This window comes from Diadema antillarum, unplaced genomic scaffold (assembly GCF_040938485.1).
Source record: "Diadema antillarum isolate AM-2024a unplaced genomic scaffold, OU_Dant_1.0 scf00000007, whole genome shotgun sequence".
NCBI lineage: Eukaryota > Metazoa > Echinodermata > Echinoidea > Diadematoida > Diadematidae > Diadema > Diadema antillarum.
The window spans coordinates 909,389-931,108 of NW_027270896.1; the positions used below are offsets into that span (position 1 = coordinate 909,389).

General features: G+C 37.6%; 1 protein-coding gene across 1 annotated transcript; it reads left to right on the forward strand.

The window, feature by feature from the left end:
- Nucleotides 1-2,972: 2,972 nt before the first annotated feature.
- On the forward strand, nucleotides 2,973-21,381 carry LOC139717014 (cyclin-dependent kinase-like 1). The gene is made up of 9 exons (XM_071628535.1): nucleotides 2,973-3,364; nucleotides 6,609-6,730; nucleotides 7,701-7,773; nucleotides 8,922-9,012; nucleotides 16,616-16,816; nucleotides 17,627-17,709; nucleotides 18,674-18,730; nucleotides 19,985-20,116; nucleotides 20,478-21,381. The coding sequence occupies exons 1-9, from the start codon at nucleotides 3,197-3,199 to the stop codon at nucleotides 20,631-20,633; spliced, it is 1,083 nt and encodes a 360-aa protein (XP_071484636.1). The 5' UTR covers nucleotides 2,973-3,196; the 3' UTR covers nucleotides 20,634-21,381.
- The last annotated feature ends 339 nt before the right edge of the window (nucleotides 21,382-21,720 follow it).

Below are 21,720 nucleotides of genomic sequence, written 5' to 3' on the forward strand. Positions count from 1 at the left end.
TTCATGAGTTAAGTGAAGGTATTCTCTGCATATTATAAAATCAGTTTTTGAAGCTGGATAGTAAATGTCTCACTTAATCGCTGTAGTGCAGGGAGGTAGCCTTGAAGTATCATGCCCGATGTTTGACGTTTTTGTGATAAATTGCATTGGTGATGGTAGACCTAACTTGTTACATGTACCGTACTGTTGTACATTGTCGTTGGCTAGATACGTTGACCGAAAGATCGGTCTGTATCTGGTCGTCGGGGATATGTTCCGCGGAGACTGCGTCTGTCTTCACGGATCCCCTGAGGAGAGTTAAAAAATGATAAAAGATTCCTCCGGACAGACGGATTTTTCAGTCTACATAGGCCCCTACCGGCCTACGTGTGGTTGATTTCGATAGTTCTTGATTGTGATGCCCTCCATCTGCGGGGTGCCTGCTCTGCTACTGCTACCACTATTTCAGTATTTGGCCAGGCGGAGACTCCTCGAGCATGTCGAGATCGAGGACAGTATTGAAGCAAATAATTAACGATGGTGAAGGTGATGGGACAAACTATCATTTCCGAGGCGATCTGGATGTAGCTATCTTTCCGAAGCGCAGCTGAGGAAAGATTGCGTTCACATTCAGATCGCCGAGGAAGTGATAATTTGTCTCATTGCCTGAAACTAAAAGTTTATTATTTGCTTCATATTCCACATCTAGGGTCCTAGAAATTCCATTTTATTCCATATCTGAAACCGTTTTAGCTGTCTTTAGGTATCCTTAATAACGTTAGAGCTTAGGCTACGTGTGCGCGTCGATAACAAAACAATGAATTTGCTGTGCGCACCGCGCGGCACCGAAGCGAAGTGAAAGTGTGTTGCACTGTGTACTATCAAGTGACCTAGGTCACATGATAGTCAACAGTGCAACGCACTTTTATTTTGCGCGTACTCATCTTGCGTTAGGAGTGTGTGGACTGTGTGGAAATCAACGAAACAAAAGGGACTATCAATGTAGAGGGTAACGAACTTTTCTTTTCAGGTGATGTGACGGGCAAAACTACGCTTGATCACGTGATCAGCTCTGGACCGATCCTAATGCAACATTCTTAGTATGTGGAATATAATAAAAGATGTCCAAAACTGAATGGAAAGCCTATCATCATGATCATGTTGTGCGAATCGCTTCTTTGCAATCCTTCAAGTAGGGTTTCTAACATTAGTGATACCATTTGATATACCTGGAAAAAAAAAGCAACAACAAGAAAAAACAGTGCAAGGGCCATACATAGGGGGCTCTAACGTTGGATTCTACACAACAAAGTCGGGCAATCCGGGGCTAGGGAGTAGGGGTTTCATGAGAGGGGCCACACACAGTTTTGAACTCAAATACCCAAAATAAATGAAATGACTCTATCTAATTTAGGCCCTAATTGATATTCTGGGCTACAGAACGATATTCTCACAATCACACACAAGCATTAGCCATTACACATAAGACATTACACAATGTCATTGCAATGGCCAATGCACGTACAATATACGTTGGCATTCTAAATAATGAAATTAGAACAACCTAATATTGCATGGAATTTATAGGCCTTAATAAACATTGCCGAGTGCATGCAGAAATTAGAAATTGCAATTTTATGTGATGAATTGCCATCATGTTTACCGTCACTGGCGTTCGGGTATGCTGGCTTCTGTAACGTTTGCGATTAACACCAATTACCATGGAAGTCACCACTTTTTACAAAGATTATTAAATATAAGTTGGTAAAACTGATTTAAATTCATCCTTTCATGTGAAAATTACAATTCTCGCCTTTCTCTGTGTGATGGAAACAACTCATAAAGTTATGGGGAAAACTAAACGTTTTTGCCTTAGGTTCTCAATCCAGCTGTCATGCAGACACAACATATGCAATTTACCATTTGCCAGTCCTCTCATCAGGTCGCCATCAGACAGTCATGTTGCCACTGTTGAGCTACCACCCTTATTTTCTGTAATTTTTCAAGGCACACCCATTTAATGGTTCTGCCCAATGCTGTACATGCCAAAGTTCAAAATGATGTGTGATTTAACTAACTTACCTTCAATATATTGTGCACACTCTACACGTTTATAGTGTACATGTGTCTAATGTAGTTCCGAATTCAAACACATTTGTACATATTGATAAGCTCTTCCTGCCAACACAGACATTTTTCACTTTGACAGGACATTTTTTTTTTTTTACTTTTCACTCAACTAGACAAGAGTCATACACATGAAATGATATTAAAGCACAAGAGGGACAAATAGTGACAGTCCCATGAGCAAGGGGCAACTTCATGTTAATGGCAACTTGGGTGACGTTAGTCATTTTAGCTTTTCAGCAATGTCATTGCAATCCAATTTTGGCCATTACTTACAGTTTGTGCCAAGAATATTTGCCGTGTGCATACAAAAAAAGAGAGTAGAATCTTCATTTTGCCAGTTCAATGCTTACCTGCTGCTCCATGTGTGCATTCTACTAAAAGTAGCCAACAACTGTGATGAATCATCAGGATATGGTGCCTTGGTGGCTTTGAATGCTAACTCTCACTAACACAACAGTCCTAAACTGTGGGATAATTGTGACAGTTTACCCCCTCCCCTTAATTGGTGGGTTGGTAGTTATTTAGGGCAAGAGTTCCTCTTGGGACAGCCACACAAAACTGAATACCCCACCACTTGCCAAATATGCGTGTGTGCATACATCCGTGCATAAGCTTACAAAAGTAGGGTTGTGTAGGTGGCTGTCCCAAAAGGAACTCCTTCCATTATTCAGGTTTTCAAACCCAGTTCTGCTATGAAGATTTGTTAAAACCAACTCTTTGAGTATTGTATTGCCCATGTAATGACCATATTGCACTTGTTTTTGGCGGGTACTTTATGGTCCTAGCTTGGACAGTTCATTCCAGTGTTCTCAAGTTGAGCAATATTATTTGAACTCGATTAGAAATGTTATTCTTTCCTTATGTTGTTTCTCCCACAGTGAAGCAGTCAGCATGCCTATGGAGATTGATCACTCCCCTCTGAGAGAACGCTGCTTCGTCATAAGCCTGTGTTGAGCCTGTGGCAGATGCATTATTCCTTATGACCCTGTTTTCAGCCAGAGGCAAGAGTGCTGGTCTGTCAGCATATGTTGCTGATACTGGAACATTCTGTTATATTTAACGAAAACAGGGAGAGTTATCGAAAATCATGGACAAGTACGAGAGACTGGGGAAGATAGGTGAAGGGTCCTATGGAGTGGTATTCAAATGCAGACATAAGGACACAGGGACTATAGTCGCTATCAAAAGATTTGTGGAGTCAGAAGATGATCCCCTCATTAAGAAGATTGCCTTGAGGGAGATTAGAATGTTGAAGGTAAGTCCACATTAATAAATTATCTGTTTGGTCCTGGCACTGTCAGTGTCAACGCGTGTAGGGTGGCAGAAAGAAACCCAATATGAATTGATGAAGTGCAGCATTGACAGAACACATCAGCCAAGATTGAGGAAAATCAAACAATCCGTTCAAAAGTTTTATAAAGCCATCGCTTGATGAGAAGACTACAACATTTTGTGATGTCATGCATGGAAAACAACTGGAAGAAAATTCAACATATTTTAACTTTTCTAGCATAATGAAGAGTGCTTGACTTACATTATACCTCTTCCAGAAAGCAGGTGGAATAATATTCCCATTAAAATACAATGTATGTCAGTAACAAGATGAGTGAGCATGTGTACTTTTCATGAAAAATGAAATTTGTGGAATTTTCTTTATATTTTCTTCGTATCATTGTACATACAGAAATCTCATCCGGCAATGGCCGCACCGAAACTTTAAACTTCATAACTTTTCAACAGATCTTCTGAATTTCCTTAAACTTCACTGATGCTTTCTTCTAATATTGCTGCATTCATTCAATCCTTATGTATATTTGGGATTTCATTCCCCTGTAAGGGCATACATGTAGGTCCTGGCTGGGGTCCAGTGACCCCCTACATTTCAGTGGTGTTAATGTTTGAGGACCTGTAGGGCTCAGTACTACACAATGTATCATTACATGAATAACACCATTTACTTTTTATTTTTGATACCTTCTTAAGTACTTTATAGTGTAATTTTATGAATATTGTGTGTACACATGAGATATTGAATATGGTACAAAGAAATGTTGAGTATAGTTTTCCAGTTTCAGGTAAGGTCCTGCAGTATATGTGGGTGTTTTCTTTGAAACATCATACATTATACATCTGTGTATGATCAAGGAGTTTAAAGGACAAGTCCACCTTCATATTCATATGGATTGAGAGAATGCAGCAATGTCAGAAAACCACATCAGTAACTGAGGAAAATCGGACGATCCGTTCAAAAGTTATGAATTTTTGAAGTTTCTGCTCAGTTACTGCTGGATGAGAAGACTATTACAGATTGTGAATTCACATGTGTACAACAATGAAAATACAAAGAATATCCAACATATTTTCACTTTTCTTGCATGATAAGCAAACACTTAATTTGCTTCTTTCAGTCGGAGGGGAATGATATTACCCTTAACATGCATTAGTGACAAGTCGAGGGAATGTGCACTTTAAAAAAAAAAAAGATTTTGTGATAATTCTTGTTATATTTCCTTATATCATTTTACACATGTGACTTCATACATTGTACTTAGTCTTCTCATCCAGCATAGACTGCACAAATACTTTAGAAATTCATAACTTTTGAACGGATTGTTCGATTTTCCCCAAACTTTCACTTACAACTGTTCTACTAACATTGCTGCATTCACTCAATCCACATGTAAGGTGGACTTGTTCTTTGAGAGATGGAGTTCCAGCTGGCTGTAATTCAAACAGTTGTCAGTTTTTTCTTGCAATACAAAAGAACTCCACAGGTGGGATTGTGCCTTTAATGATTGATGTTCGATGCTGCTGTCTTGCTTAGCAATCTGAGGATTCATTTTGAGGGTTAACGTAATGTTGGCTATATTTTGATTGTTCATTTATTAAATGAAATGAAATCTCACTTAAAGGGAACACAAACCCAAAGAGCAATGTGGATCGATTAAAGCAGTAACATTAGTAGAACACATCAGTGAAAGTTTGAGGAAAATCGGACAGTCGATGTAAAAGTTATGAATTTTTAAAGTTTTGGTGTTGGAACCGCTGGATGAGGAGACTACTAGAGGTTATGACGTATGAGTGGACAATAATATAAAGAAAATATAAAAGGAATTCCACAAAAATTCACTTTACTAGCAAAATGAAAGAGTACTTGGCTAGCCGCTCTTAGAAAGCAGGGGGAATAAGTGCTACCCCTGACATTATGTCAGTATCAAGTTGATGAAATATGAAATTTTCATAAAAAATGAATTTTTATCGAATTTCCTTTATATTTTCTTTATACATGTATTGTAGTCCACTCATACGTCATAACCTCTAGTAGTCTCCTTACCCAGCAGTTCCAACACCAAAACTTTAAAAATTCATAACTTTTGCATCGATTGCCAAATATTCCTCAAACTTTCACTGATGTGTTCTACTAATTACTGCTTTCACTCAATCCACATTGCTCTTTGGGTTTACATTCCCTTTAATGAAAAAGCATATAAAACAAAAGTCAATCCTGTCCAGAAATATATGAAAAAGTGTAAATCTAGGCCCCATTTCATAAAAGATGTTAGGATAGCAACTTTTGATGGAATGGCAATATCCCAGAGCAGCAGCCAATCACGAAGCTGGATTCTTGTCATTACCATGACAATTGCCATTCCAGCAAGAGATGCTATCGTATTAACTTTTTATGAAATGGGGCCCAGAACCGTATCATGTAAAAGTGTTTATAACTGTACCCTCCTGGAGCCAGTTTTATCACTCTTCCACATAATTCAGACAAATAAAACTGATATGGAATAATCTTCAAGTATAATTCTTTATGAATAGATATATCAAATTAGTGCCCGGACATGCCCAGTCGAGCAATTTTCATTTTTATTTCATCATTTTTTGCCCAATTTCTATTCACTCATCCCCATGTCTTAAACATTTATATATCTCATCTATCTTTTACAAGTATGGATGGTGGTTTGAATCAAATCCATGATTTACGAAGCATACTTTATATTGTAGGTTATGGACTAAAACAAGCACAAAATACTTGGAGGCATACATTGTACACATACATTTAGTACCTTGCACATGTGCATGTCTGTGCCCACTCACTTCTGGATGTCTGTGGGCATGTATGATACTGTATGCATACAGGTACTGCAATTCATATTTGCATAATCTATGCACTAAGTTTAAGATCCACCACCTTGGGAGAATTCATAACAGGGAGAATTTTGTAAAAAAAGATTCCATTCAGCTGCAATATAATTTTTATTTTCATTAATCAATGTAATAAATACAATAGGACCGTAGTGCATATATACAAATTGTAGGATAAAGTTCTTTGTTGGAAAATGAAAGTTGGAAGGCGTATTGTATGTGATGATGGTACCTGAAATCTTCAAGTGAATGTCTTTGAAATATGCTCTGCTTTGTTGTTTTTTGAGATTATGTTTGGTGTTGCAGCAACTTTAGTCAAGGCCCTCTACTTTGCATATTTTCTTTCACAGCAACTGAAACATGAGAATCTGGTTAATCTGAAGGAAGTGTTCAGGAGAAAAAAGAAACTCCATCTTGTCTTCGAGTATTGTGATTACACAGTTCTGAACACATTGGAAGCCAATCCCAATGGGTAAGGAAGTTATTATAAGCATTTCATCATGTTTTCAAACTTACAGATTTGTGAGTGATGACTGCTTGTAGAGAATGCTGTGCTCATCCGCATAACCTTTCTGCTGTTCTTACAGCGAAGCAGTTTGATATGCTGTGTTTTCAAGTTTAGAAGAAGACATATAGATCAGATGTGAATGACTCATCAAGTTTGCTCTTTGTGAGACTCAAGTTATTGCATAAATGTACAATCTCTGTCTTTTCTATGATATTATGTTTGTAATTGTTCTTTATCTACAACTGTAGGTGTAATGTAACAAATTAGGTAGAATTTATTGGTAGTGGTGAGAAAGAGTTAATTGCAGTGTGTTTGGAGATTCAAAAGACATGTGTTGTACAGTAACTCAGGAGTGTTTGGCAATGTTATCATCCCAATATAGTTTAAAGTACTGTACTGTAGTAATGGGCATGTTGAATCATACCATTCTGCACTCAGCAGTCAGCCACATCGCAATATCAAGCTGAACAGGGGATTAAAGCGTTCAGCAAGAAGTTGATTGTAAGACACAGATGGAAATGAAGTGTGGCATGGCTTTAACACTCAACAACAAAGTTAAGTTGAAGTTACTGTAAAAGTTGACCTTTTTGCGCAAGTAAACTCTGCCCAATAAGATGAATTCTGCATGTTTTTAATTCCGCGGTATCAAGATATCAACTACTGGAACATATATTGTACAGCAAGCAAAAATATTTATGTGCCTATATTTTCACGCTAGTGTCTTGTAGCGCGACATGTGCAAAAATTTCAACACTGTAAAAAATTTCACTTTTACAGTAGATAATGTACTGTAGCTATCCAGAGCATGGTTCACATCTTTGTACATGTATATGTTTTCCTATTGGTAATGTAAAATGCCCATGTACATGGATTTATCTGTTTTCTTGTTTGATATACAACACTTTTATTGGTATGCTCTATTTCTTTACACTAGTGTTCCAGAGGCGCAGTATATCAACATTGTGTACCAAACACTAGAAGCAGTCAACTTTTGTCATCAGCATAATGTAAGTTTTCGGTGTTTGTAGTTGTAACCAAACTTTCGTGAGAACCTTTGCTATCATCGCAATTCTGCCTGTAAATGATGTGCAGTATTCCTAACCAATCTGTAGAATGTGCACTGTACTGTTGATGCAATAGATATGTACACTCATGACAGTACCTTTATATTATACAGAATTTACATCTATGATGTGTCACTTTCAAATTGTAAGTCATCAATACAAAAGCAAAGATGTCTGATTATTGCAATTGTGAAAATTGCAGTTAATTTATATACATACATTTTCCCAACAAGAGAGCAGTAGGAATATGCACACTATGGCTGGGGAGAAACTCTTATTATGAGTAGATTATTGAAAATTCTGAACTTAATTGTTTTCCTCCATTGGTATTACTTTGAGAAGTGCAACTGTATTAATTGATGAACACCATTTTTACAAGAACAGCTGCTAGCATTCGTAATGAAATCATATCTTGTGCATGGAGACTGTGTGACATACACGTAGCTAATAGCACTTTTGTTGATTTTTTTTCAGAGGGAGTTTGTTATTTGTCTGTCTCTGAGAATTCTGATATGCTAGCATTAAAGAAATTCTTAATGTTATTTCAGTAGACTCCAAAATCACAAAATACATGTTGTATCAATGATATATGCATATTACAGTATTTTTTTCTTTAATTATTATATATGACTCAGCTCTGGACTGTTTGAGATGAGGATTTTACTAGCGGTCATGGTCAGAATAGGAAGTTGCATTGTCAAGTGCAAGAACTGAAGATTTATAGATCAACATAGTATGATAGATACATGCACACAGTATCAGTGCTGTCACAGAACCTGTTTCACCCATTGAAGACTGATTCTGACTATTCTCAGGTGGGGTAAATAGGAAATGCATGTTTATATAGAAAAATCAATCCGTCTCCAATGGGTTAAAGTGCAGAGTACTGCAGGGCAACTCTCAACACCCAGAGGGATGATCAAAATAAGTTGAGGTCAGCATGCAACACATAGTACCAAGTTTATGAGTTGGTCATATTTTGATATTGCATTGCTGATTTTTCTCACTTTTATTTGCTTGTTCGTTTGCTTCATATGGGTGACTAGGGAAAAACGATGACTGCAATATTTTTCGTTACATTTCTCTTTCAGTGTATTCACAGAGATGTCAAGCCTGAGAATATCTTGATCACCAAAGATGGAAGAATAAAACTGTGTGACTTTGGATTTGCAAGAATATTAAGTAAGTTTTTCAGCCAAGTAATGAGCAAACATTTCATTTTGATGAAATGAGACATACAACTGTAAGGGAGGCATTTCATGTGCCTCTAGAAATCTTATATACCCAAAACATAATATTCCTATAATTTTCTAGAAGAACCAGTGTCCTCTCTCTTCATGTGTAATATGGCATTCTTGATATATTTTGAATAAAGCTTCAATGAAGAGACATGTGATACATTGTAATGGACACAGTATGTCTGATGAGAAAATGTTATAAAGGGGATTGAAGCCCAAATGTATATGAGTGAATACAGCAATATTACATGTACAAAGGTCCTACATGTACAAATGTGTACAATACTGTAGTAGAACGTGTTCAGTAAAAGTTTGAGGAAAGGCATACCATCTGTTTAAAATTTATAAATTTTTAAAGTTTGGGTCTAGCCATTGCTTGGTGAGAACACTACTACAGTTTGTGACATCAACTATTAAAAGAATGAGTTGTTAAAAAAAAGTACACAGACAATTTAACATATATTGTCACTTTTTAGCATAATGAAAGAGCATGTGACTAACCTCTTTTCAGAAAGCAGTGGGAATAATATTGCCCATATGTCAGTGACAAGTTGAGAGAATGTGTACTTTACAAAAATGTACATTGAAAAAATAGACATTTTGTTGAATTTTCTATATATTTTTTCTTTTCACCATTCTTTGTATGTGATGTCACAAACTGAAGCAGCCTTCTCATCTAGAGATGGCTGCACCAAAACCTAAAAAATGTGTAACCTTTGAAGGGGTTGTCTGATTTTCCTCAAACTTTTACTGGTGTGTTTTACTGATATTGCTGCATTCGCTTAATTCACATGTATTGAGTTTCATTCGTATTCCCCTTAAATGATGATTTAGCACAATATCACACTCCAAGAAAATGACCATTGTGCAAGTAGTGTCTGTATCATTTGACTGCAAATGTTCTGGGGGCCTATCAGACAACACTGTTGTACTCATTGTACATGTACAGTTGTATGTCAATTTTCACAGGTCAAGTTTGCTTTTGAAATTCACATATTTCAAAGAGAACAACCTTTACCTTAAAAACTAAACCGAGTTAATTTTCTTGGAAATGTCATATCAATTGTAGTTCAAGAAAAGTGCAGTATCTGCAGTATTACAACTTATATGAGGTGAAATGTGGCATGTGATATGTAGCCTGCTATAAAGCTTTAGGCCATATACTGTATACGCGAATTTTGCAAGTCAGGTGCTATTCGCAAAATTAAAGACACACGAAAATAATGACTCTAATCCTGATATTACTGTGATGCACACGTATGCATTTCTCTGTTCAGTACAGTACTCTACTATCAAAATTTAACCACTCGCGAAATTGTCGGGCAGTCCCAAGTCGTGAAAATTTAGACTCGCTAAATATATGGCGTATACAGAAGTAGAGTTATGGCTTCCAAGTATGAAGTGCACACGGAAATCAATACATTTTGTGTGTGCCTTTTCTACAGTCATATAATTCTGTCTGAGCATTGACAGTTTTGGCTACTGTCAATCAGTAAATATGTGTGCCAGGATATTGCAGAGCCCTCCTGACAATCCTTTATCTAGCATTCATTGTATCAGTGGAGACATTTTATACAGCTGTATACAATGTAATATGTATGGAGGTGTTGAAGCATGATTTAAAGGGACTGTAGAGTACTGGTTGAGGTAGGGATTCATATTTTGAACATTCCTATTAAAGTGAGATAATGAAAAGCCTCCTATGAAATATGAAAGAGCATGTAATTTTAAAAGCTAAATCGACACCTCGACCAGAACTGTACACACCCTTTAAGCAAATCTGTACAATATGCCATGTGACAAAGCACAGCTTATGAAATTGTTGTACATCTGTATCAGTATCAATATGTAAAGGCAGTAAATTATGCTTTGTTGAAAAACAATTACACTGTAAAAGCAGTAGATGAGGAAGTGGAGTACAGGATGTGATGATATAGTGTATACGTTTGTGTACTCATAGAATGCATACTTGTGCATAAATGGAGTGATTTATAGTGTCCAGATGGCAAGTTGAAGTGCTGAGCCGTTGTCTGGCTTCTTAAGCACATATGACAGATGGGACAAAATTTGCAATTAATATTTAGTTTCTGCCTAGCAACTGACAATACAGTGAATTCACACACATGTACACACACACACACACACACACACACACATACACATGCACAGCGTTTTAGCAGGGAAAGGTGGATTGCAGTCAAAAGATTTGTGCAACTGTTGCCATGTGAACCCCACTCTGAAGTAATATTTGGATAACACCGTTGCCATGTACACTGTAGCACCATGGCAGCAGCTGCATAAATGGATTGGAAATTACTAATGATATGGTGTATTTAGTTGGCAATCTATTATTTGCAGCAGTCATCTTGCGTTGATCGATATTATGCAGGGCTCCATACTATATTTTTTTAACTTGCCCTTAGAGCAAGTTAATTTCTTACTTATCATAAATTCACTTGCTCGTAGAGAACCTGCATGCTCAAAACTAAAGGTTAGAAAAAAGAGTAGCTACATAACTTTATTTCTTCAGTAATATCAAATAATAATGATGTCCATAATTTTTATGACTATATAGTATAGTATTAATCTTTGAGCAAGATGTTGATATTTGTGAATTGACCATAATAATTAGACAAATTTGTGTTATTAGGCAGGAGAGATGGGCAGGGGGAATTGAATAATTTATTTTCTACTTTTCAACAGATAACAACCATGAAAATCTATTAATTTTTTTCCTCCCAGTAACTTTTATAATATCAAGTTTACATATACCACAAATAATTCTCTGCTAAACTCTTAGGACAGAAATAATCACACATGTCTGTCTTGTGGTCTATGCCAATTGTTACACGTGTTACCTGTGTTATTAGGCAGGAGAGATGGGCAGGGGGGAATTGAATAATTTATTTTCTACTTTTCAACAGATAACAACCATGAAAATCTATTAATTTTTTTCCTCCCACTAACTTTTATAATATCAAGTTTACATATACCACAAATAATTCTCTGCTAAACTCTTAGGACAGAAATAATCACACATGTCTGTCTTGTTACACGTACCTCTGCAATATTTTGTACTGCTGCTTGCCAAAAATACTGCAGGTTTCATCGAAAATACTGCTTTTCTCATATCATATTACATATCTATCGCAGGAGCTTGGTTCATGGAAAATACTGCTTTTCTCATATCGTATTACTTCATAGATCTATTGCAAGAAATATATAGTACCCCTGTCACACTACGGGCGGAATGAGCCGGAATGCCGTTGGAATGAAAATTCTTCCTGCCTTCCTGCATATTCGAAGTGCATTCTAAAAATTCTGACGACACTCTGAGTGCGTTCCAAACATTCGGGCCCATTCTTGTGGCTAGCCCGAATGTTTTAAGCATGCTTAAAACATTCGAGGTATAGCATTCGAAGTGGAGAAATATCGATTTTTATTCAAAGGATATTCTAACTGGACTTTGATTGCATTCTAAATATTCCTACGGCATTCTAGATATTCTGACGACATTCTAACAGCATTTGAAACAATCTGATCTCATTTGAGGGAGAATCGGAACGGTGTTGCACCTCAAATTCTGCCAAAATATCTCAAATGCTCATACAATTACCCCCAGTTAAATAATAGCGAGAAGGTCAGAGTAAAGGGTTAGGGTTAGGATTAGGTTCAGGATTAGGAGTAGGGTTAGGGTCACGGGAAGGGTCTGGAGTAATTGCCCAGGGGGTAACTAGCCTAGACACTCTTTTTTGAAGATGGTCTTTCTGGAGGACAGCAATCTGTAGCAAAGCAATACGGTCCAAGGATGATCGGGTTGAGACTGGTGAAAATCACCATTTTATACGCTAGTGGAGACCATTCTGGCGGCATTCTTGACACACAGGGGACATTGGTGTTGCATTGTAAGTACATTCTGAGTGTATTCCAAATTTTCGGGCTGCATTCTGTTTGAATTTGTGAACATTTAAAGTATATTTGGTAGCCATTCCTGGAACGTTCTGACCGCATTCGAAATGAGTTTGTGCCGCCTGCGAGACGCTTTCCCACTATCAGACTTCGGGCAGCAATCGAACCGCGCTCATACGGCATTTGAAGTGCTTTCTAAAGATTCTGACCCCATTCTAACAGTATTCTGAATATTCCTACAACATTCCAAGTACATTCGAGCATCATTCGAGAGTTTAATAATTCATTCGGAATGTGCAAGTATGATTCGAGAATGATTCGAAGTACATTCCAAGTATTTGAACAGCATTCCCTACCAAATTGTTAGAATTTGAATTTTTCTCCCGAATGTGGCACGAATTCGGACAATCTTTAATTCCGGCTGGTTCTGCTTGATTCGTGCTGATTCCGAATAAGTGTGACGGGGGTATCAATACTGTTTTTCTACCCAGAATATACTCTTCAGCCCTCAGAATACTGCAGTGCTGTTCACAAGATTGGCATCCTGTGTGATATTACAAAGAGACACCTATAATAATAATGATAATAATAGTCAGTTCTTAGAACGCATAATACCATAAGATACTGTAAAACATGATATATTCGCGGCATTAATTTTTCGCGAATTGGAGCCGAAGTGCCACTGGCGTTCAATGCATATAGTGTAAACATGGACTTTCGCGTGCATTTTAATTTCGCGAATCTTGGCGCTCGCGAAATTCGCGAAATTAAAGTGCACGCGAAAATTCCTTGTTTTACAGAAGTCTATGCATGTACAAAATTAATGAAAACAAAATCTATCACATATTTCTCTATTCAAACATGTAATCAACAATTATCAAAAAGGTGAGTTTTTAACACAGATTTGAATTTATCAAAACCTGTAATGCATCTACCACTGAGAGGGAGATTATTCTGTAATGAGGGTGCCATTTTTCCAAAAGCCCTATCACCAAATGTCTTAGATTTGACACTTATTTCAGAGAGGAGATTTTTTTATTTTGAGCGCAGATTACGACCAGGATGTTATGGCTTGATGAGTTCACTGAGATATGCAGGGGCATTTCCATGAAAACATTTGAATACAAGGGTCAAAATCTTAAACCTGATACGAGCTCTTATGGGTAACCAATGAAGACTACGAAGAATGGGAGTTATTATGATTAAATTTCCTTTTGCGTGTCACAAGCCTTGCGGCTGAATTTTGTATCCTTTGGAGTCCTCGCAGCTGAGAGTTTGGAACTCCAATGAGCTAACCATTATTATTATCCAAATGACTAAATATAAATGCATGAACCAGTTTTTCTGTAGTTGCTTTATCGAGAATGTGTCTCAATTTTCCAATCCTGTGCAGACCTATGCATGGCAGTTGTAACATACTGTATACACATCATATTTTGCAAGCTTCTTACAATTTCTTTAGAATTTCGCGAGTCAACTTATGTGTTGTATACTCAAGAAAATAGATATTGCGTCACATAATTCAAAAGCATAGAATATGATCTTTAAGGTGAGAAGTAACTAATACTTTGCTTAAAAAGTGGTGATACTTCTTTCTCGTCCCATCAGTGTGACTCTTGATTGGCAAATTAACATCTTGCCAAATCTTCTTACAAGTCCCAATTTACAAAAATAATATATACTCGCAAAAGATGGTGTACAATCTGCCATGATATACTTTGTAGCTGATATTTAACAGTCTTTTAGAACAAGGTCATCGCAGATAAAATGGAAGAAGCAGAGATTAGGCTGTGCAAGATAAAGTAGTTATATGTTTTATCATTATTTTATTTATAGATATGAATTATAGCCACATGTAATTACCAGCATATTGATTTGTCTTTTCAGATAAGAGTCATAAGCGCCTCTGTGGTCATTCTACAATGTATGAATGATTTAATTTTAAGCATTTTCGTAATATTCAGCTGAAGTGGATAAGGTCACTACCGATTCAAGACGAGCAGAAGTGATTGATGCAACCAGGTCGTGGCTAGTACGTTTTGGTTTATACCAAAATGCTAATGCTGTGCTAGATACCGCCTTTCCAAACAGAAGGAAAGAGCAAGAGAGGGAGAGCACTAGTAGCAGGAGATGTAAACATTCATTTCTATGCGTGGTGTGTGTACCTATTGTGTACTCTGTCCTCATGGCAACGCAAATGCCTCATTAGTGTCGATGGAGGAGTCGAGGGATTGAAGAGTGGTACAAGAGGAAGAGATAAGAGTGCATCTCATGGGAAATATTGATCAGCCTGGACAATTAACGCTACCAATTAAGTTAATGCACAGCTGGGAGTGCAGAATTGTATTAAGTTGGGGTTTTTTGTGTGTGTGTCTGTGTGAGCATACTGACAGTTATTCTGTGCGACATGTCAACATTAAACTGATTGCCTACATTGAGTTTGATCTATTTTATATGCTGTCATAGTTACTGCCCCATTCAAGGCTATACGTACATGTAATTGTACAACTGAATTGTCGTCATTTGCCAGTTGTGGAATTTATAGTGTACTTGTACATTTATGAAACTGACAACAATACTATTCAGTCCTTCAGAGGCAGTATGTCAAGGGCTGATTACCTGTAATATTAAGCGGTGTTTCAGAAGTAAATCTTCGAGAAACATGCGATAATGTAACTTTGTCCACTCACAATCACTAGCTTTTTCAATGACTATCCCAATTTGTATTAAAACAAGTGAGGTTCATGACACACAGTACATACGCTGTACACTAGGTGGCCTCAAATTGATATTTCAAGCCCTTATTAGTACATGTTCATTAGTTAAAAGTTGAACTGTAATAAAGCCAGCCATATTTTGGCAATGCAAGTTTCAATTACTACTACACATTTCCAAAGTTTTAAAACAAATTTTAATGAATGCGGTCAACATCTTGTTTAAGTGAATGAAGAATGAGAATGCATGATATTCCTTTCATGGGGATCTATTCTCTTGTGATATTAGTGTAGCTCATGGTGATGTATGTATAGTGTGCTCTCTATCAATCTTTGGTCCAGTTCAGATATTTCCATTTTTGTTCTTTCTGTACGTTAAAAACACACACAATTTGTCCCCCTCCTGTCCAACTGGTTCCTATGGAAGACCAGCTGCACTCTAATAGTGCAACCGGATATGAGTTAACCAGCCATCTTGTCTTTCCGTATAGTTTTTCTAATTTTCCTTGTCTCTGTTTACACTGTATATCGGCATAGATTTTGTTTTTAACATTGTCAAGTTTGTAATGTTATTTTTGTCTTCAAATTTGTTTATATTTTATTGTATATTTTCTTTACTTTGTCTGTTTTAATGTCATTGTATATAATTTGGTACATTCTTTATAATAGAAATAAAAACAAATATCAAAGAAAGAAGTGTAAAGTGTATTAGAATTCTATGGCACTGCAATATTTTGATACAGTAAGTCAATCCTGAGCATACTTCTGCACCGTCATATGACACTCAATCACCTCATATAGCTGTTCATCAATTTTCTTTGTCCTCGAAGTGTCTGAGTGCATTATGAATTCATCTGTCTGTTTGCTTTTGATGCTGCGGTATAAAGTCATGATAATTAATACAACCCTCTTGTCTTCCTTTAGCGGGACCTGATGACGAGTACACAGACTATGTGGCCACTCGATGGTATAGAGCCCCAGAGCTGCTTGTTGGTGACATGGTGTATGGTCCCCCTGTAGATGTCTGGGCCATTGGATGTGTGACAGCCGAACTCATAGCAGGGGAGGCCCTGTGGCCTGGCAGATCAGATGTTGACCAGCTCTATCTCATCAAACAAACACTAGGTAAAAAGCTACATTCTGTATACCTTGGATGTCATTTTTATCATGCATACATTTATATGCCTCTCTTTTCCATGAGAAATTGAACGATTTCATTGACTCGGCCACGTATACTTTTTTTCAATTGCCAGAGGTTAATTACCTCCACCAAGGGAGGAGGTTATGTTTTCGTTACCATTGGTTTGTTTGTTAGTTAGTTCGTTTGTTCGTTCATTTGTCCGTGTGCCAAATAACTCAAAAAGTAGTTTACGGATTGGGATGACACTTACAGGAAAGGTTGAGAATGACACAAGTACCAAACGATTAACTTTTGGTAGTGATCCGAGAATTTTGGGGGAATTTATGAAGGATTTTTGACATTTTGGCAGGTAGGGTCAATGAACTTGAGAGTTCAGGCTGTGCGTATTTGAGGTTTGCATACGCGCACTAAAGTGCGTGCTCTAGTTTCTGCTAGGGCGAGGCGCGCCGTGCAGCTGATCGAGGGTTTATGACGTAACAAAGGCTTCTATATTGGGAAATTGGGCGACTTTTCATGCACACAATGTTATAAATACGTAGGGCCTGTGGATGGAAATCACTACTGATATCTCTATGGAAGAACAAGATCAGTGGTGGAAATGAGCTGCTTGCTTGGCGGAGGTCTGCGCTCTCAGAGTGCTTTTCTAGTTACAAAATGCATTATCCAAGTAATGACACGTAGCAACATGTGATGTGTTATGATAGTGTGTGTGTGTGTGTGTGTGTGTGTTGGAACTGTCATGAAGTGCATTTCCAGTAATTCAATAAGTATGTTATACTCTTTTTGTTCCACAGGTGACCTAATTGACAGGCATCTGAAGATCTTCAGTACAAATCATTTCTTTAAAGGAATGAGCATTCCAGAGCCAGAGAGAAGGGTAAATATGTTATGTGACTGCAACTGTACATCTTTAGGGACAATTGTGTCCTTCAGGAATTGGAAGGGCATAAGGAGTGACTTCCAAACGATTGATGCAAATGATACAATAGGCGTTTTCACATCAGCCAAATGAAAATCCAAGCACAAGTTTTTTTTCTTGATCACAAGTTATTTCATTTGACCTATTCACATCAGCCCAAAGCGAATTAGCCTGAAATTTTTTGAGCACATGCCATAAAAAAAATAAAAAAATTACCTGTGATTTGTGTGTAGATTGCCGTGATCCATCAGGCCACACACGTAAAGCATTATGGGATGCATCATGCTAATTTCTTGAGTTGAATTTGCATTATCAAATAGTGTGCCACGAATGTAATTTGCAAATCATCCCACTGTTCCAGAAATTTCTGGAGTTTGGGTTGAGAAATTTTCTTGATCTTGGCTTTCAAATTAGGGCACTTATTTGAATCCATATCAAATAGCATGCTATTTCGTCATGGGGTTATGAAAATCCAAGCTCAAGATTCTGAAAATGGCACGCTATTTCCAAACATCGGGCTGATATGAAAATGCCTGTTGTGGATGTTTGATTGTAATGTGTTGAAATGTATACAGGTGCATTTGTTTGAGAGCTCACCCCCCCCCCCCCCCCCCACACACACACACAAATATGGAGCCAAGTGGCAGAGAGAAGCAAATGGCATGCTTACAAAAGTCTTCTAAAGATCCAGAACTTATGGAGTCAAGCTCTGCAGGTGTACATGGCATTTGCTTGGATATTATTTAGCAAAGTTTTTTTTTAAACTTTCAGTATGTGTACAGACTGATTTAAATGCCATTTACATGTCTATGGTATGCCTTCATTCTGTAATACAGATCAGGTTCTCACAGCTTGCACTTAAATAAAGGCATAGAAATATTGATAATCTCAAAGTATTGTCTTATCTCTTTATTTTCTGCAGATACCTTTGAAAGATAAGGTCAGGAACCTGAATCCCACAGCACTGACATTTTTAGAGGTAAGAAGTCTTTATTTGATTGTTTTTTGTATTCTTCTGTTGAGTGCATGAAACCCATCAGCACCAAGGGGTTTCCTGCAATGTCAACCTCTACTAGCTAAAGTAACCGATTTCACACTACTATTGAAGATTAAATTGCAGAGTAGCGTTATATGGGGATGAAGTGAACCAGACAAAGGCATAATCACGCAAACTTTTACACACACATAAGTAAGGGTGGCTGCAGGCATTTAATGATCTTGGAAAGAGCTGCAGTCAAGGTGGTTCAACTGTCAAAGGGTTAGTGATTACTGTAAAACATGATATATTCGCGGCATGAATTTTTCGCGAATTGGAGCCGACGGCCTTTTTTGCGGCATGAAATTTTCGCGAACTGCCACTGGCATTCAATGCATATAGTGTAGACAAGAACTTTCGCGTGCATTTTAATTTCGCGAATCTTGGCGCTCGCGAAATTTGCGAGATTAAAATGCACGCGAAAATTCCTCGTTTTACAGTATTCATATATCATTGAAAAAAAAAAGAAGAAAAAATACGGGAGAGTGTGGAATGTGATGAATTGTTGACATTGTTTCATGGTATGAGGTCTTCACGTTTGAGCCTGGGATGAACTGATAATACCACAGCAGGTAATTTGTGGTCATAATCCAGTCAAAGTCAAGAAAAGAAGGAAGAGGTTTGTATTTCATCGGTGTGATATCTTTTCGGCGCGAGGTTTTACAAAGTATGCTTCCTGGGGAAGTGAAAGAAAGATAAATTATGCCAAAGGCCAGTGAGACCTCACAGTTAAAGGGACATTCCATATGTAGTACATATATCAACAGCTCTATGTATAGACTTGTGGAATTTCTTGTGGCCCTTGAGCAGAGAAACCAATAATCTGAAAATCTTAAACAAATTACACTGAACAGTGCTGATGACATGGGAGCCTCACATATTTAAGAAATATAGCAGTGTAATTCCATTACAATACCGCTTGCGACAATTTCACCTGTGTAGAATCTATGCATACCTTCTTCTTTGTTCTGCTTCCTTGAGCCCCAACTCATGCATTCTTATGGTGAGGCTGCAATGTCATCATCCTTGTTCATTGCAATTTGTTATAAATTTTGAATACATTATTATTCCTCATCCCAGTCACTATAAATTCTAAAACTCTGTACTCAGTATTACTTAGTTATAGTTGTTGAAATGTAAAAGTCTGAAAATTTTCCGGAGGTCCCCTTTAATTCCTGGAGATTTTTTCGCCTGCAGGCTTGCCTTCAGATGGACCCAGCAGACAGACTCAGCTGCCAAGACCTCATGGAGATGCCCTTCTTTGACAGACACAGGGGAGTTGAGGACAGACACGTTGAGTCAACCGTTCGGAGATACAGATCAAAAGTAGTAAGGCCCCTTTACCCTTAACCTATTCTACAGGCAAGAACCGAAGCAAAAGGAGTGACATTTGGAAAGGGGAAAAATATCAATATTTTCCAAATAATTTCATAACAATGTGTCATTTTATCACTGTTGGGGAAGTGCTGACATAGGCAAACTTGAAATGCTAAGGTACCTAGAGAGTCCAGGAGATCATTGATCATTAGAATAATTCCAAAATGTATACAATGCCTTTTTCGTTTTGGCAATTCACATTTTTTATGCTTGAAAAGACATGGACAAAAGAGTTTGCCATGCTTAAAACAGCAAAAAAAAAGTATCATGTTGCCTGACTCTCCTTTTCTTTATATCTTCCCATCAACACTAGATGGCTCGAAAGGACAACAGCCACTTACCTCAGCTAAACTCCCAGGGTATTCAAGATGGACTGACCAAGGGACACAGTATTCAGGGCCACAAGAAGATTGATGAGAAGATCTCCAAACGAGACCGTCTGCCAAATATAGAGTCCACCTTCAAGTAGAATGCCAGTGACTTATGATGCGTTCATTGGAGCCAGTGTCTCTGTGGACTTACTCAGTGACTCAGATTCGTGGTGAGGGAATTCATCTTTGACAAGTTCAAACAAATCTTGGAGCTATTTTTGTGGCCTTGTACTGATTTGCAAGGATGTAGACAGCTATGGACTGTGGTATATGTAGCCGCTGACGAGACTTGTGTGAGGAAGGTGGATAACGGAAGACCAGCATGTGTCTGGGGAAAACTGGGAATGATTGAACACGTTCCTCTTTGTGGGTTCTTCAGTGAGTGTACAAATGGATCTCCTCCTGCATTGTGCTAAGGACTGCAGGGTTCGCTCCTATGGATCCTGCTCTTCTCCGTTGGTCAGACAGAATGCAGGAATCCAGTGCGCTGTGCATTAAAGCATTGCACCAGCGTTACAAGCAAGATTGACATGTAGTAGTCACATGCACTCCAGTGTACTGATAAGTCAAGATTTAGGCATGAAGTGAAGTTGATTGGCACGTGGGATATTCACATAGTATTTCATTGGTGGTGGTCCTCTCTTTCTGTCTCCTAAATGACTGGAATTAACATCCAGCTCCTATGTAAACCTTGCCTTTATTTGTGAGAAATGTGTACACTTCCCGTGGTATTTGATTCATTTTATGTTAGGATGAACGGTGTATGATTGTGTGGATGTGTACAAGTATGCACATGATGGTAAGTGTAATTCATGAGGAAACTTAGTTCCTATTGGAGTTTATAGGTTTAAGCAGTTCTTGAGTTTTTGTTTGTGATGTTATTTGCCACAAAGGTAACAATTTGATGAATCATGTCACACACATCATGAATTTGTTGAGTTAAGCTTTTATTTAAGTTAGAGTAAGTTCCATCCTTACAGTGCCAGTTACCAGACAATCATGCTCCTGTAAATACATCAGGATATACTTGTCTTATTGCTGACAGTGTACCATTCTCTTCCCCTCCCCCTTTTTTTTTAATGTGGAAAATATTTTATCATGGAACCTTTTTGAGGATGCTGTTAATATATATTTCTACTTCATATGCCAAATTTGGATGAGGTCATATGGAATATTATTGTGAAA

What these genes read in the sequence shown, in the direction of transcription:
- LOC139717014 (XM_071628535.1), top strand. Translation starts at nt 3,197, where the DNA reads ATGGACAAGTACGAGAGACTGGGGAAGATAGGTGAAGGGTCCTATGGA. An exon ending in TGGATTTGCAAGAATATTAA is followed by an intron (nt 9,013 to 16,615) that starts GTAAGTTTTTCA and finishes GTCTTCCTTTAG; the next exon opens with CGGGACCTGATGACGAGTAC. An exon ending in CAGCACTGACATTTTTAGAG is followed by an intron (nt 18,731 to 19,984) that starts GTAAGAAGTCTT and finishes TTTCGCCTGCAG; the next exon opens with GCTTGCCTTCAGATGGACCC.